Below are 17223 nucleotides of genomic sequence, written 5' to 3' on the forward strand. Positions count from 1 at the left end.
ACCGTACACGCACGCATATACACACCCACACTAGATGAGAAAGAGAAAAAAAAAGAGATGTGTGTAATGAGGCAAAAGAAGGGGGAGGAGTGCAACAAAACAAGGCTAGGATGAAATCCCAAGCATTCATTTCCTATTCGAGAAGAATGAAACGAAAACTTATACAGAAATCATCTTCAAATTATTGCCAACTGTAGTAAAAACTAAAAGAAATATTTGGTTTGTTAATTTCACAGTTCTAAACAGAAAAAATGTCACTCATTTTCTCATGGAAGTCAATTCATTGATCTTTGCTATTTTTAATCACTAATAAAATAATACATTCCATGGGACCAAATCTTTTCAAATTTTTGACGCCTCAAAAAGACTCAAATGAGAAACCTTGCCTGTTTTCACATTCCAATTGATTTTTAGGGTCATCAATAATAAGAATCGTCAAGAGAAGTCATAACAATTGATATCGCTTCATAGTACAAGCACACAATACTAACTAAACAAAGCTTGTTTTACTTTATCTTCTTTTTGCTACAACCCCAACACTGGTTTTAATTAAAGTGGAATTAGTGTCCCTGTGGGTGTTTATTTAGTTAGGACATCGAACAAATCCAGCAAATGAAATGAACATTATTAGGAATGTGAATGGCACCAACACACAAAAACAAAGTAGACATTGTGTGGGCTGATGTTGAACGATGACTATATATTGAACATTTCCATGAGAGAGGTGAGCAAAGAAGAAAAGCAATTGAAATTTCTGAGCTGTGTTGCTAATGTGATTTGTCGCTGGATGTTTTTTTGGGGGAAAATGGCATCCTGGTGAGTGTGACGACGCCTGCCCGCTTCTTGTTTTCCTCGCAGGACACTTCAAAGTCTTCACTCTTGCCTCATTTTCTTCCTCCAGACATCAAAATTCTACTCAACTTCGACGTCTAATCTCTGTGATGTTTTAATCATGCCTTTCGTTTACCATTAAAAGTCTAGACGACGTTTCAGCATCAAAACAATTTAACCAATAGTTGTTGAGATGGTGCAATGTTAACAGGATTAAAATTTGTGATAAACCGCGGTGGAATGAAACCAGAAAATACACAGGGACATCTAAGGATGGATAAACCAATCGAGAGGATAGGGTCACAGGAACCTAACTCTTAAATTCAGACCAATCCAGTGGAAAAAAAGATGCTGTGATCTTTGGACAACCGCAGAATTAAGTTTTCATGTATCACTTTATCACTGTTTGCAGACTGCCGTGTTCTCGCGTGATGTCCCAACCTGGCATCGAACAGCTCTCCAGCACCACCGTCAGTGACATCTCCACTGCCACCACCTCCTCCACCGTCGAAGCCACCTACACTTCCAAGGTCCGTATGAGGCAAGCATAAAAAAAACGAATATACAGGCATCAATTACGTGCTCTTTCTTCACATTTTGTATCTGTCGAAGCCGCAGAGTGATAAAAAAGGCTGCATATAGGATTAGTAGTCGTTAGCCACGACAGGTTTGTCTGTTCTTGCCCCATTTTATTACAGAGGCAGTATACATAAAACATAATTTGGTCAGAATCCAAAGATTATTCCAAAACTGCCTCTTTACAAAATTTGTTTTTGTGTCAAAGTCAATGGATTTAATTCATGCGTGCACTCAAGTTAGCACATGCAGACACAATAGTTGTTTGATTCCTATTCTTTTGGCTCATTTGTCTGTTTGGCAGTGCAGCTGTCACTGTGCTACCCAAAAAAAAAATAATAATAATAATAATGCCATTGGTATTTTTTTTTGGTAGGACTGTTACAGCTGCAAAGCCAAACAGACAGAACAGACAAACGAGCCAAAAGAGTACAAATCAAACAGTATTCCTGAATATATATATACCTTGGCTGAAAACAAGTGGGTTATATTTTTTTAATATATTTATATAAACCTGTAAAGAAAATCCACTTGTTTTAGCCAAGGTATATTCATGTTCCCCCTATCCATGTGGGCTTGACGTGACGTCCGATCAACAGGTTATTCAGCCCAAGATTGAACGTGTGTCTCAGGGGGACGGTGGCTTAGTGACGGGGCATCAGTCAAAACTCCCCGGCACCATAACCGTGCCCTCGGTTTGCCTCATATGTCGGTCCCCAAAGGTGCAACGCAACATCAGGGGAAATTTAACTGCCTCATTGTGTGTTTCAAAGGAAAAATGAGCCCCTCCTCACCTTTCCATGGAACACTGCCATGGCAGAAATGAATCACAGCTATTCCACTACTGACAAAAACATCAGAGCCAGCTCACGGACCCGCGTCATCGCTCATTCTATCTCGAGTGATGTGTCGCAATCCCCCCCCTCCATAACCCCCCCGAGCGCTCATTTTCTGTGCCACTCGTTCATATTTTGCGACTTGCATGAGCAGACAGCGCTACCTCTACGGGAAGCATCAAAGCCAGCGCCGTTTAGGGAGTTCCTGCTGCGCTCCAGTTAGTCTTTAACGTTATTTTTCTTTGTACTTTTGAAAATATCATCCACTTTGAACATATCACAAGGGATGATATTTAGCCTGCATTTTGTCATACAAATTAGGGGACATTTGAAGTTCGTTCACATGTTGTGAAGAAGTCAGACTATATGATGAAATTAATTTGTTTGATTCATTTAAATTCAAAAAGAGAATCCTTAATCCTAACTTCATCAAAAGTCTAAATTAGTCATGGCTTAACTAACTGTTTGATTCTAAAAATACAAATTCATTGATTCATTTTCAACTTTGCTCATCCTTTTCCCCAAAGTCAGCTGGGATAGGCTCCAGCACCCCGTAATACTGACAAGGTTAAGCAGCGTTGCTACTGCATAAATGCAAATGAGTTGTTTCTACTACCAGACAATTTTTATACCATCCACTTGAAGTTTGTTGTCAGAGTAGAAAGGTACGTCTTCAACAATGTTCTGTAAGGTCAGCGTTTCTGCATGAATGCATTAAAAAAGACTTAAAATTCATCTTATTCAAGCTTGTCTATTCTCCCTAGTTGAAGCCAAGGAAGGTTTATCATTTTTGACAAAAATAGTGAGGCAAGTTTGGTCCTAACGAGGCATGTTTCAAAAATTAATTGGAGTGTATGATTTTTTTTCATTGAGTACTGGAAATGGTAACAAATAGCTTCCGCAATCATCTGATGCTTTTTACACACAAATCAAAATGAAGGCATTTGAATAGGTAGCTATGCTGAAGCGCATCCTAGTGGATATTTTGGTCAAAAAGCAGGTTACAACCTTGACTGGTTAATCACGTGTCACATAAATACAACTTGCATTCCCACTAACATCCCGGCATTGAATTTACAGAATACTTTTTAGTCTTATTTGACCCTTTTATCGAGTTTAACTTTGATATGTTATTTATACAGCTGGGAACTGTTTGCCTCTTGTCTTTTGTTTGAAAAGTATTCATATTGTAAATGACCTTAGTGATTCTCTGACCAAGTCGGGATTATGTAACAGCATGCTTACTCTTGGCTAAAAGTGGTCCACAAGCATGTATGAAACATTCATAGCATTCTCACATTGTATATGCACTGTGTGGGTATTTTTTTAGAGTATGTGAGATTTGACTTGGTATTCTGCTTGGCTAAGCAACCAGACCCAAATTATTCACTTGTTGCTGTGGAAAACTCTCACTGCAGACCTCATGTACTGTATCGTTGCTCCCGCTCAATCATACAGTCTATAAAATATGAGTGTGTGTATACATACAGTGCCTGAAGCCTATAAGAAGATTGCCAGAAGATTGTGTAATGAGATTTGTCAAATGTGTCCACTGTGTATTTACAAGGTTTGGTCTTCCTGGCATCCACGTGCATAAATACACACACAGTTAATGGGTTGTGGAACTGTTTTGTACACATGTATTGGAGGATGAATGACTGGGATAATAAAAAAATGACTTTTGTGCTGGCCAGTGGTCTAACACAGGGGAGGTCTTGCGTAAAATTAAAAAAAGACATGTCTTAATCCTTATTATATCTTCCATTCACCTAAATGTTCATTTTTTTTGCCTGTCTAACTTTAGCATTAGGTTAAGATACTAAGCATAATTACATCATTCACTGAGTTAACATTACCTGACAGTCATTCACAATTTTTGTTTTCTTTTAGGGTTCTCGCTCTAGCGGAAGCAGGGTGCACAGTTTCGGCAAGCGAGAACAAGCCATTAAGAGGAACCCAAATGTTCCTGTTGTGGTCCGAGGATGGCTCTACAAACAGGTCAGGACCCCCCACACTGACCAAATACATGTGTGCATGTATGAATCTATGCTTTTTCTCTGCTCCTTGCAGGACAGCTCCGGTATGCGTCTTTGGAAGAGGAAGTGGTTCGTTTTGGCTGATTTTTGCCTCTTCTACTATAAAGGTATTCACCTTATCTACCATTAAACCTATAATATAGGACATATTAAACCATTTTCTTTATCCTGTACCAAAATAGCAATAAAATATTGCAATAAATGTGGAAGTGCCACATTTCAAAATTTTAGCCATGAAAATAAATGTAATGTGTTTCAATTAAGAGGCAACTGTGAAGATTTAGTTGATTTAATTTGTACCGCTGCCAATATAATTTAAGTTGATTAAATATTAATCCTTGAAAATGAAATAGATTTACTTTGCACGCCTTGTCCCCTACAAATGTTATTTAATTTAATATCTATGCCAATCAAATGCTTTAGGACACGCCTCCTTGCCTTGGAAAAAAGAAATCAATTCTCTCATCTAATTTTTCCACTCTATTCTTCTGACTTCAAACGGGTTTCTCTGCACTTGACATAATGAAAAGCCTTCTCCCTCCCCAGTTTGTTATTTCACTTAGGCACTTTAGTTTCAGGTGGCCCCTGTCTGCCCCAGGCACTTTACACAGTGCACGTGCACTTGGGCTTTTGAGGGCAGAGATAAAAACACCAGCCCTCGTTACTCGCCGCTTAGGGAATGTCTCCTTCCATGGCCCCTGTATTATTTTTAAAGAATTAGCTAATCCTGCTTTTAAAGGGGCGGTGGCTACCAGATGCCACTGAATGTTTTGGACATTGTTTCAACACTTTACATTTGATAATTGTTCAGTATTCCACAAACACTCACACACAGTCTCAGAGGAAACAAATACTTAGCTTGTGTTATTTACAGACATAATTAAGATGGAAACTGACTGTGTTGGCATATTTGTGAATTGTTGACCTTCACGTTGATGCTGAATTGTTTGGTTGGTTTAAGTCGTTTAGAGTGGAGACTGAAAAGATTGAACACAGCCTGTTTTTTTGGGGGAAAAATGTCCATCCATCCATTTGTTTTCACATAAATCAAAGTAATGGGATTCAGAGACAAACTGAAGCCATCATGAAAATTTTAATCACTGAGCTTGCCACTTAGCCAGGTTTTTTTTTTAGCAAATTGTCCCTAAAAGTATCTTAATATTTGATTATGTGAGTGTAAATGAACTTATGCTTTCCATTCAAATTACCTTTCCTACTTTATGGACTCTTTTTTTTTTCCAAGCATAAAAAAGAAGACTTAAGTCGACCACGTTTTCAGAATGGTGTCTTAAGCTTTTAAATAATGATAAACCTAGATATATTTGATTCTAGGCTCAAAACTCTGGCCATCTATATATAACTATACAATGATAGTGTAAGTCATTTACTGGAGGAGTATTTTGGGAGCATATTTGTCTCAAAAAATTACTTAATACTTGAATAATTTCTCATCCATTTTGCCTCCTATTGCCCCCCTACAATCATCCTCCCTCCTCTTCCCTTACACAGACAGCAGAGAGGAGGCGGTCCTTGGCAGCATTCCGCTTCCCAGCTATGTCATTTCACCCGTGGGACCCGAGGACCATATCAGCCGCAAGTATGCCTTCAAGGTAGTATGGCCTCTTCCTTTATTTAACCTTGTTTCTTTTATTGACTTGAAATATACCTAGAAATAGCTATACAGTCATTTTTCCCAATGTACTACTCGGAAAGTGTAGTTTGCTGACTGTCTGACTTAATAACCATAAAAAAAATGAATAGGATGCAATAAAAGTCTGCAGTCTACAGTGCATCCCGCAATATTATAAAGCCAGTGTGATTGCAATCTCGTGTTATTACTTAAACACAGAAACCCAAAAATCGGATTCCATTTAATACATTCCTTTAACTAGAGCCTTTATTGGGCCTTTGGAGCAAATAAAGCTCAGCGTAATCAACTCTATTTATAGAGCCTGTACAGATTATTACTCCTATTAAAAACAACACAAACCTAATAAAACAGGAAACTAAGACACAATTTATTGTGACGCTTATATTATGACACTCATACCAATTAGAAGAGATTCTTACATGTCTCCGCCTCTAATGGGCATATGCATTTATACTTCCATATGCATAGAATAGAGAGTATTTAGCTCTTTTTTTTAATGTACAATTAGCATTTGTGTTTTCCAAAGTCATCAAAATATCGACACTTTTTACTGTGACACTTTTATTCTGACACTCATGCTAATAAGCCGAAATCAGACATTCTCACAAGTCTCCGCCTCAAATGAGCATATGCATAAATTTATACATCCATATGCATAGAATAGAGAATATTTAATAAGTTTGACATTTTTTTTACACTTACAATTAGTATTTGTGTTTTCAAATGTCGTCAAAATATGTTCTCTGCCACTTTGTGTGTTTCAAAAAGTTTCAATGTGTGCATGAACGATATTTTTCATAAGTGCAAATGCTAATTACAATTTTGAACAATATATAGTATATGTATTTAAATTGTCCAATTCCCACAAGTAGCAGCTTCAAACTCTTGATTTTTTTTAACCACCTTTACATAGTTTTAGTGGCCAAATGGGGGCAGCTTGGCTCATGTGTTAATATCAGTTTAGTTTTTACTACTGTGAATGGGCCATTAAAATGATTTGGCAACAGGCACCTGCTGTAGTGAAATTTGTGCCGGGTGTCAAAGGAGGTTTTAATAGTCAGCCTCCTATGGAATGGATTTCCTATTGGCATAACTCCTGAACAAGGTTTAAGATATTTGAGAAGCAATCAATCCTACTCTTTGTCATTAGACAAAATGTACATGTATATATATATTTTTCTTTTCACTGTAGTTACACAATTTCAATATACATTATTTTATCCTTTCCTTAAACAATTGCCTAAAATGTTAGTTTTTTTAACACAGTGAATCATGTTTAACCTTTTCAATAAGTATAAGCCCATTGACCATTGGCAACCTATTGCTCTATAGAATACTGCTCTATAGAATAGCTCTTCTAAATATAGCCTCCACTTGAGCTCTCCCTTTTTTCTTTCCCCTAGAGTGGAGCTTAAGTAAGGTATCTTTATTATACTTGGAACAGGCTATTTGTTTAACTGCCATGAAGACATCTAGGTCATGGAAAAAAAAAGTCAAATCCTACTAATGCATAAGACAATGTTTTAAAAATAGTCGATTCTAACACTAAAATGATTCATTGTTGAATTAAACACATTTTAGAAAAAATAGGTAATACCATGCCACAAATTTTATGTAGTTTGTACTTAATGCAATTGAATAGATGGGTGAAAAACAGCTCTACTGAAAGATGTTAATATGTCGCAATTGTCGGCATGATGTAGTAAGACACTGTTTATGTCTACTCTCGGTCAGGCTTGGAATTCCACGCCTTTGGCTATAAATAAAAGGTGTCTGTCTTATTTTTGGACATAGCAATGATGGTGAAACAAACACACAGGCAACGGACTGAATCCTAAACATTCAAATTGTGATTTTTGTGTAAGTTGGAATAGAATCATTACAGATAGCACTTGGATAGCAAATACAATTTAATTTGAGGCAGGTGAATTGTCAGAGAGCAAGTAAAGCTTATAGGTCAAGGTCACACAGTACTATCAACAGGCCTTTAATCACGCAGCAGAGCGGTAGTAAGTTGACGTATGATGAGTGTGACAATTAAACCTCCCCCCCTCCACCTGCTCTTCCCTCTCTTCCCATTGGTCGGCTGCCCGAACGGGACACCTCTCCCAAACACCCCAGCAAGTCACGTAATATAGGTACTCTCACCCTTTGTTGGATTTGGCAATATTGTGGACATTCCACATTGTCACTTGTCTTTATTTATGCATGATGGTCATCAGCTTTTTGTTGTGTTACTTTCTCCGTTTGCTTTTTCTTTGTCTTTACATTTTTTACATTTGTGTTATTGGTTGGGGACTTTTGTTGACTCCACCTCATCTTTTGCATGCGGTCCACTAATGCCTTTTTAGGAGTAGCATTTTATTATTGCACATTTTTTAGAAAAAGGATGCATATTCAAAAATATCTATCAATGGTGTTACATTACTCCTGACAGGATCTCTGCCTCTTTACAAATAGAGAAGGATTGAGTGTGTTATATTCAATGAAAGCAGGCGACTTGAAAATGAAACAGCCAGAGGCTCCTATTCTCTATATTTGTATGCTTTTTTTTCTCCACTGTAAAATAAATCCCCAGTTTGTCTTTTTTCCTAACTCGGAATTTATTTTCCAGTGGTAGAACTTATCAGTAAGAGCTGAGCAGTGCTTTGGCTTATCTTTACGAGGACAATGCGCTCTTTAAATAGTGTCAGGACACGTGAGACTGACGTACGTGTGGAGAAGGACAGGAAGGAAGCTGGTGAATGGAAAGTAAAGCAAGAGGAATGAAAGGAAGTGAGCCTGGATGGCGATTAGATAAATAAATACCATGACATCATCTAAAAGAGACAACAGTAATGGAGGACATTTGGACTCCTTTCTCAAAAAGCTTTTTTTCTTTCTTTCTGTAAGTGGCCATATGTTACTGTGAACTGTCCTCACCATTCAACAGCCTACCCTGTGTCTAATCTCCAACACATTTGCTCGGAAATCCCACAGAAGGAGGCCAAAAAATTAAGGCCTTGAAAGCTTTGTAAAATGGGATGTGAAAATAAAATAAATGCAGGCCCCCAAAATATAACAAAAATACATGAAGACAGACTAAGGTGAAGAACCAGGATAATGTTATCATAGGTTTTAAAAATGTATTTCAATATTCTATATTTTGTTGTCAAATGCTAATTAACATTATTTGTATAAAGTCAACATTTTTTTTCCATTCTCATAATTCCCTAATTATTCCAGGTGGAATAAAATCCTGCATTTTTAATGAAAGCGGATATACAACCTGCCTTGCAAGCGATTGTCTTGACAATACCTACTATTCTTTCTTTTATTTATTTTTTTAAATTCAATGGTCGAAAAAAAAAAAAGCGGCCACCTCATTCTTTCCTGCGGTTATTGCTCTAGCGCTAGCCACCTACGCAGACACTAAAAGCACTCCAGTGAACTCCCTTGGGTTCTGATCAGAGTCAGACATTCACAGGGATATGGAAGAGAAAATGGCCAGTGGATAAAAAGTAAAAAAGAAAAAAGTCAACATTTTTATCTTTATTATCTTTGACTTTTATTTAAATTGTCTTTGCATTGTTTTTAAGACAATGTGGAAATATACCTACAAAATATATTTGGCTGGGGCATTTATAGTTGAGGAGGAAAGCACTCCGTTTATATTTCCTAGTTGGCTAAATCCAACTTATTAATTATGTATTAATTAGACAAAGGCTCTATTAAGACGATGATCCTTTTTATTGTCTATCTTAAAAAATATATATTTACAGTTCCTGTTCAAACTGTTATCTGTGGTCTAGTGTATTCTCACAAATCAACATCTGGAGTGTTATTTGTGTTTTTCTCTCATTATCCCCCCTCACCCACCTACACACTGAAATATATACACATCCACCGGCTATCCCACAGGCACTAACATACGCACTCACACAGACAGAAAAACACAATTCTTATGCATATCTATTATAGTATATACAACACACACACACACCCACAAACACCTTTTCATCTACAGATACAAAATTCCATTCACACATACATTCTCATGAGAAAACAATTGTGAGGTCAAATAGGTGTTATTTGTTGTATTCCTTCCTACTCATTGGTCAAATCTGTGTCTTTGTTGTTAACTGGCTGGTGCTGCTCTCCCTGTCCATGTTTCTTGGTGTTGTCGGTGTATGAGGCGTGTCGACATTAAGGTTGCATAGAGATTGTGACCCCGTTCTCTCTGTCTCCCCCCGCAGGCCGGCCACACGGGCATGCGCTCGTACATTTACAAACACAGCTCTGTGATTGGCTCTCAGGCGGAGCACACGGGCATGAGGACATACTACTTCAGTGCCGACACGCAGGAAGACATGAACACGTGGCTGAGGGCAATGAACCAGGCCGCCAACATCAGTGCCCCAATCCACTCGGGTAGCAGGTCAGGACACACCCACGCAAACCCCATTTCAGTCCATCATTTCAATTTGCTTGGACTCAGAATGGCTCCATTTCGGGTCCAGTAATATTCCTGGGAATATGACTTTGCTTGCCTGTCCTCCAAGCCGGCCCTGATTGTTATTTAACCCTCCAACCAGCATTATTTCTCAACACAATCAGTGGAGCTTCAAATTGCTTGCTAAGCGAGTACCTAAAAAAGTAAGGTCAGGCAAAATTAAATTCCAAGTGTCCTTGGCAGAAAGACAACATTGCAAAAACTGACATACACAATCTCTTACCAGTTTATCTGAACTCAAATGGTTCCCAATAGGCATTGAAATCCAATGTTAAGAGTTTCAAATGATGGTTTTAAACCTGGATATTCTGATTCTTTCAACTCCACGTTATTCTCAACAGACCAGTGGAACAGTCCAATCACTTCAACGTGATCCATCATCAGACCCTCACACACACCAACCACATCAACAACCACAAGGCTCCAGAACCCCAAAGACCTGTGACGCATGAGGTTATGCTTGAGCCCATCGATCAGGACCAGGACGACCGCTGTAGCTTCCATAAAGCCTCCGCCCTCACCGTGGAGATGGACACCCAACGTTCCCTTCCCACCAACCCCTCATCCTCTGCTCCCCCACCGGCGGAAAACACGTCCTCGTCAGCATCAGAGTCCAGGGTGCCGGTTCGAGCGCTCTCGCGGTCTGCCTCCATGCTACCCCAGGGTGCCACTTCCAGGAATGGCCTGGTTGAGATGCCTAGCCCGATTTTGGAGCCCAATGGGATCGCTGCGGGGACTTACCAGAGGGTCCCGGAAGCTCACCAGCAACTGAGGAGGAGGAGTACTCTGGAACAGGTGGAGCAGTGGGTCAAGGTGCAGAAAGCTGAGCAGAAAGGGTAAGTGGCAGACACTAGCGAGTGCAGAAAGCTGTACCAAAAACTCACAAAAAATCCTATTAGTCTCTAGATACATAGCGGCCTGACACTAACTGTATTTTTCTTCATTTCAACAGTCCACTGTCCCGAGACAACACTCTCCCTCGTCGAACGCCACCGTCCCAACCCAAGTTTAGCACCCTGGATGCACAGAAGACCCTGCCAAAGACCCCCCGACACAGTCCTCCTCTAGCACGCATGGGCGAGTACAAGTACGCCCAGGACCGCCTGAGCCACTTCCATCTCACCCCTGAGCTGGGCGGTTCGGGTTCCAACACCGCTTTGCAACTGTACGAGTGGCAGCAGCGCCAACAGTACCGCCTCGGTAGCCCCACGGCGCCCGTCTACACGCCCGCACCGGATTACCCTTTTGGTGCCAGGCCGCCATCTTCTGTTCCTCCGTCCACCAAACACAAAGGACCGCCACGCTGCGTGTCTGTACCACCTTCTGCCGCAGATATCCCGCCTCCGGGACCTCCACCGGGCACTATGAAGACCTTGTCGCCCGCTCGCCGCCCACACACGCCAATTGACCGTGTGACAGTAAGACCACTGGCTGATGGGTCAAGGGTGGACTCCCCGTTTACCCTTTCACCTCGCAGGACCAAGTCACAGTTTTTCAAGGTAAAACCATCTCAACTTGCTTTTAATCTTTAGTTACTGTTTAAAAACAGGATTTTCTTCTAAGTTTATAACTACGAGGGTTACAAGTTGGGGGTTACAGATAATTGTCAGTTCCACATATACAAAAGTAGTAAATATTGTCTTTTGAGTTGGGATGTATACCCTCCTAAGACTGAAACTCTTGCACAGCATACATTTTAATTTTCTCTCTGATATTTAGGCTAATTGGGACCTGATGAGTGTAAAAACAAAGAATTATCTTTTACATGATGTTGTTTCTGAGAAAAATTATGTCCACATTATCAGTGGACACCAGGCCTTTGCAGTCCAAAATTTAACGTTGTAGTCTTTGACAACCAAAAATGTGATGTCCACACATGTGGACGCCAGGTCATAGGAGGATACTGCAACTTTGGAAATTGTTTGCTATGTCTGCTGCAGGCGTCCACCAACGAGAGGCGTTCTTTGCCTCCATCTAACTACATCACCCACACGGTCAGTGCACCCAGCCTCCACGGCAAAACGGTATGTTTGACTCAACTAAAATGTTGTTTGTCAGTGCAAAATAAATGATCAAATAACTATATTAAGCATTTCTATTTCAATCTCTAACAACAACAAAATAACAGGCTTCACTGTTTAGTTTAATGTAAATATAATATAATATTATTAATTACTTTGGTTTCGGCCAAGGGTTTTTCATATGGGTGAATCCCTACTTTAATCATGGTCTAAAGACATTGAACAAGGTTGAAGAAGGATTTTAAACCTAAAAACAGTTTTTCCGAGATACTTCGATATAATTTGCTAATGGTGTTGGTAAAATGCTTATGTTCATCAATTTTTATTCGCATTTGATGACAAAAATAGAAAAAAAGTGAAACATCCAAACTGAGTTGGAAATGTAACACTCTGGTGTGTGTGTTGGTCACATTGATGACGCCGAACAGCCCGATGAGCTCACCCTGCTCCTCATTCAGCTGCGCCGCCAACAGGCCAAGATGGCGGCAACCCGCCAGCACACACTATCGCAGCTTGAGCGCTATGGGTTGTCATGCGCCAGCCCGTTCCTCGCCACCGGCTGCTCACCTACTCTAACCCAGCTCAGTCTGTTGGGCAACACTCAGGTGGGCGGCCAACCAAACCGCCTTCATCGTAGATAGACGTTCAACCTGGTGGAGGTTGCCCTACATAAAAGTGTTTAAAAGTGAAAAAAAAACCATTAAGTTTCTAACATATTTAACATTTTGCCACAAATAAACAGTCTAATTTCCATTGTACCAACATAGCACAGCACAATGTAGAGTTAAAATAGCTCTCGCTCAACAGTGTGGTAAGTGGCAGCCTCTACCTTAAATCTATTTATCACCTTGAGACAGTCCCACGTTAAAAAAATTAGACGCAATGTGTCGTGTTTTTGACTGGCCTGCTTCCCTGTGTTGCTTTATTGTCATGAAGCATGTGGCTTCTTGGCTGCTGTATGCTTTGCCTGCTTGGCTGACTTTGGTTGTGAAATTAGCTGGATTGGCTCATCATTTGTTTTCAGTGGTTTGTTACTGGAAACTTTGCAGTGGCAGTGATAGTCCTTTTTTGCAAATATAAATGGGCTAAAACATTTGTGAATATATAGCTTGATATAAGGGTGACTGCTAGGTTATGGACATGTATCCACTAATAGCAGAACTCCCACACAATGCTTTCCAACATAAAGAGCAAAATGCACATTTATACCTGGTGTGCAATTCATTTGAAACACTCCAAATGTATACTTTTTCCAACACGTGAAAAAGTGGGCACATGTATTAGAATTGATGAGTGTTAGTGTACAGCAAGTGTTAGTCATCCCTCGCAGTCCCCATTTTGTTCCTTTGTCATGTTTGCTTGTAAAGATCATCGCAGCATTCATACACAATTAATCATTGCTTCTTGAATTATATAAATTACATAATAATATTGTTTTGTTGTAGGTGGATGACACGTACAAGCAGCTGAAGCAGGACCTGGAGTATCTGGACTTAAAGGTTTGACCATTTTGTATTTCTATTGGTTTTGTATGCACAGACACGCCTTTACAAACTGATGCATGTTCGAGTCTCCAGCTCTGGCAAACCTTTATACGCAACTATGCAACTTCTAAATAATCCTAATAATAACACGAATTGCCGATGTCGTGTGACCGCAGCTCTTTTCTTGACTCACAGATCAGAGCTCTAGAGCCTCTTATCCTCGCAGTTCACAGTTTGCTACTACACTGCACTGCTGGGCCTCTCAGGGCTCTAATGACCGTAAGCTATGTGTGCGTGCGTGCGTGTGTGTGTGCGGGTATGTTTACTTCCATATCTGCGTGCTCCATGCATGTGAAGGCCAGCGTTCAAGATTTCTTGTACAACAGCACGTGTCTTGCGCTATATGTGTCCCACTCATTGTTGCAAACTCGCACACATGCACGCACCCTGCGATAGTAAAGTGGGCACGGGACAGGCTCGGCAGTGCATGAGTTGTGGCTGTGGCTCGGTGGTGGAAAATAAGCCAGCTGCTTCTAACGCCATCTTAAAATGAGGCACCTTGTGTTGCCAAGATTTTCTATTGTGTGAATTGAAATCCTGATCGATGACCAATATTATAGGTTGACGGCACATATTTAATTGAGCTTTCTTAGACCTTGTTAATTGGACAGGAAAATTGGCAGCACCAAGTGCGCCCAATGACGGTCCATGTGGTTTTTGTGAGCGCGTTCTGTGTCCATCATGTTCTCCGTGGCAACACGTGTTGTGATAAATTTAGTCGTTGTCATGCAGCTGAGGTTGCATCAAGAGAATTGGACTCAGTGTTCAATTTGCATCCTTTCAGCCCCAATTTTATGCCTTTTTTTAAGGAAGATGTGAAATGTAGATGGGTCCTTTTACAGGTAGCTGGAAGTCAAGCGTTAAAGGAGTCGGGGAAGCCCGTCAAGGTTGCAGAGAGTGATGTAGATGTGAGTATCACTTTATTTCATATTATTACCACTAAAACTTGATTTTTGGTGGAGCGTATTTATTAAAGTAATGCTATGAAATTGTTTCAAATAGACAAATTACTGTTTTTAATTTATAACGATGGCTTTCCAATACAATTGGTTGTTGTGCAGGTCTTCACCCACAACTTTAGCTCTCATTAAAACTAGTATTACGTAAATTAATTTCATGACTAAATTCTATTTCCCACTGACTTGATTTCACATTAAGGAAAGTCCAATTTGACTTTCTTCCTTCTAACAGGTACAACTTGACATCATAACTCATTCTTGATTCACATGCATAACTACAACTTGGTTTCACCTCATAGTGCAGAATTAATACTAGAAATAGAAGGATTTGGCTATGCCAGAGAACTTGTTGTTTCTCAGCCACTGTAATTAAGGATTTTACTGACCTAAAAAGTTGAGTTTAATCCCCACATTTCTTAAATTTGCCCTTTGGTGTTTGATTTCACTCATTATTAATAGACAAGCCCCCTGACTTTGTGAAAAGTGAGCCCTGTTGTGTTTGTGAAGGCCGAGAACAAATGCTTCTCCATATTTATGAGTGTGAAATGAATACGTGGACGACATCCAACAGTGGCACCAAGGATTACATTAGAGGTACAATCAATTATTCATACGGTGACCAGTTCAAATTCCTCTTCGGAGAGCACTTTATTCCTGTTGTAACATTATTAAACGGGTGTTCGGGCTTGATAAAATGAACCAACCTTTGCTCTAGTGTAATCAGTGGTTTATTAATGAGACATTTTTGCTTCCTTGACTTTAATTCAAGGTGTCAGGTAGAAGCATCCACTTTGCGTAATGACCTTAACGTGGTGATTATCCGTCTTCGTCTTTGACGTGGAACAAAACTCATTTGTTGCACTTTCAGACTCGTTATGACTCTGCTGTTGACACAAAAAGAGACAAATTACCTTTGTTCTTTTTTTGTATTATACAGACTTTTTTCCCCCCTATCAACTCTTGTAGCTTTTTACACAACATGGTGGGAGGGGTGAGATGTTATTTATCAAATTTAATAGCTGTCTCACTCAGCAGTGAGATTTCCGGCTCACTTTTATTCTTTGACATTTCTTTTGAGCTTTATTCACCACAGAGTCTTGCTTTCAACACAAAGAGGAGTGCACAGTGAATGTCAGGTGCCAGACTTGGCATTATAGGGTTCCTACTTTAACTTAAGAGGTCTTTTGGCGTCTCCTGCAGGTAAAACTGAGTCGTTTGTGTGAGCAAGACAAAATTTTGAAGCATTTGGAAGTGCGGATTAGCTCACTGAAGCAGGATAAGGTGAGTTTTTTTCCTTTTTTTCGCTGAGCATCCTTACAATATAGAAACTCCACCAAAGCTAAACGGCACAACAAATGTGCAGGATAAGCTGGAGAGCGTCCTGGACGTGTCGCATCAACAGATTGAGATGTTCCAGGAACAGCCGGCCCATGTGAATAAGATTGCCTACCAGCAGAGACTCTTGCAGGAAGACTTGGTCTCCATCAGGGCCCAGATTTCACGACTCTCAACTGTATATATATTTTCTTTAATAATCTAAATACAATTAATTTCAAAATACTATTGTTTTGCATATTCATATCATCAATTTTCTCCTTTTTTTCCCGTGATGTGCCACAGGAAATGACACAAGCCTGGGTGGATTATAGCTGGCTGGAGAATTCAGTGGAACAGCTGAGGGCAGCCCTCCAGGCCCATATGAACCAAAGCGCCACCCCGCAGGTGAGCTCCGGTACTGTATGAGATGGTGTGACAGAATTCTAAGGAGTAAAAATAAAAATTTGAGCTGCGAGTGTGTGAACTCATTTCTGTGTACATTTTACAATGCAGCAAGAAAAGACGGAGATAAAGCGAGAGTTATGGAGGATCGAAGACGTGATGGCTGGACTTAGTGGCAGCAAAGCCAACTACAAAGTCACTGTTGAATCTGTGCAGAACCCAGGTTGGTTAAAAGGAAGCGGTAATGAGTGTAAAAGTTTTATATTAAGTCAATGGCTGCGTTAGTGCTGATCATTCAATTAATTGTGAAGTTGAGGTCTGTCGTGGAATTTGAGCTAGAGTGCTTGTAATTCTTTATTTCTTAAAAATTCATGTTCTGAGACTCTTTATATTATTATTTTTTGTTTCTTCTCAATCTCATTTAAAATATTTATATCCTTTCTTTATAGATTTTTTATTCAAAGATTTTTTAATGGATTGATCCCTGTGTGAATATAATTTCCAGTTCCTTTTAAATGTCTAGTCATTGTCCTTTTGTGCAAAAAATCTTTCTATTCG

At 39.8% G+C, this 17223-nt stretch overlaps 1 protein-coding gene across 1 annotated transcript in view; it reads left to right on the top strand.

Moving 5' to 3' along the window:
- Nucleotides 1-17223, top strand: part of LOC144208518 (pleckstrin homology domain-containing family A member 7-like) — a 50072-nt gene that overhangs the window by 26688 nt on the left and 6161 nt on the right. The window contains exons 6-20 of the mRNA XM_077734422.1: nucleotides 1244-1361; nucleotides 4134-4241; nucleotides 4314-4386; nucleotides 5789-5889; nucleotides 10166-10347; nucleotides 10764-11258; nucleotides 11375-11921; nucleotides 12363-12446; nucleotides 12872-13048; nucleotides 13889-13942; nucleotides 14830-14895; nucleotides 16147-16227; nucleotides 16310-16459; nucleotides 16567-16668; nucleotides 16777-16888. Coding sequence (XP_077590548.1) covers nucleotides 1244-1361; nucleotides 4134-4241; nucleotides 4314-4386; nucleotides 5789-5889; nucleotides 10166-10347; nucleotides 10764-11258; nucleotides 11375-11921; nucleotides 12363-12446; nucleotides 12872-13048; nucleotides 13889-13942; nucleotides 14830-14895; nucleotides 16147-16227; nucleotides 16310-16459; nucleotides 16567-16668; nucleotides 16777-16888 — 2450 coding nt within the window. The remainder of the gene's footprint in view (nucleotides 1-1243; nucleotides 1362-4133; nucleotides 4242-4313; nucleotides 4387-5788; nucleotides 5890-10165; nucleotides 10348-10763; nucleotides 11259-11374; nucleotides 11922-12362; nucleotides 12447-12871; nucleotides 13049-13888; nucleotides 13943-14829; nucleotides 14896-16146; nucleotides 16228-16309; nucleotides 16460-16566; nucleotides 16669-16776; nucleotides 16889-17223) is intronic.

Source organism: Stigmatopora nigra, chromosome 2 (assembly GCF_051989575.1).
Source record: "Stigmatopora nigra isolate UIUO_SnigA chromosome 2, RoL_Snig_1.1, whole genome shotgun sequence".
NCBI lineage: Eukaryota > Metazoa > Chordata > Actinopteri > Syngnathiformes > Syngnathidae > Stigmatopora > Stigmatopora nigra.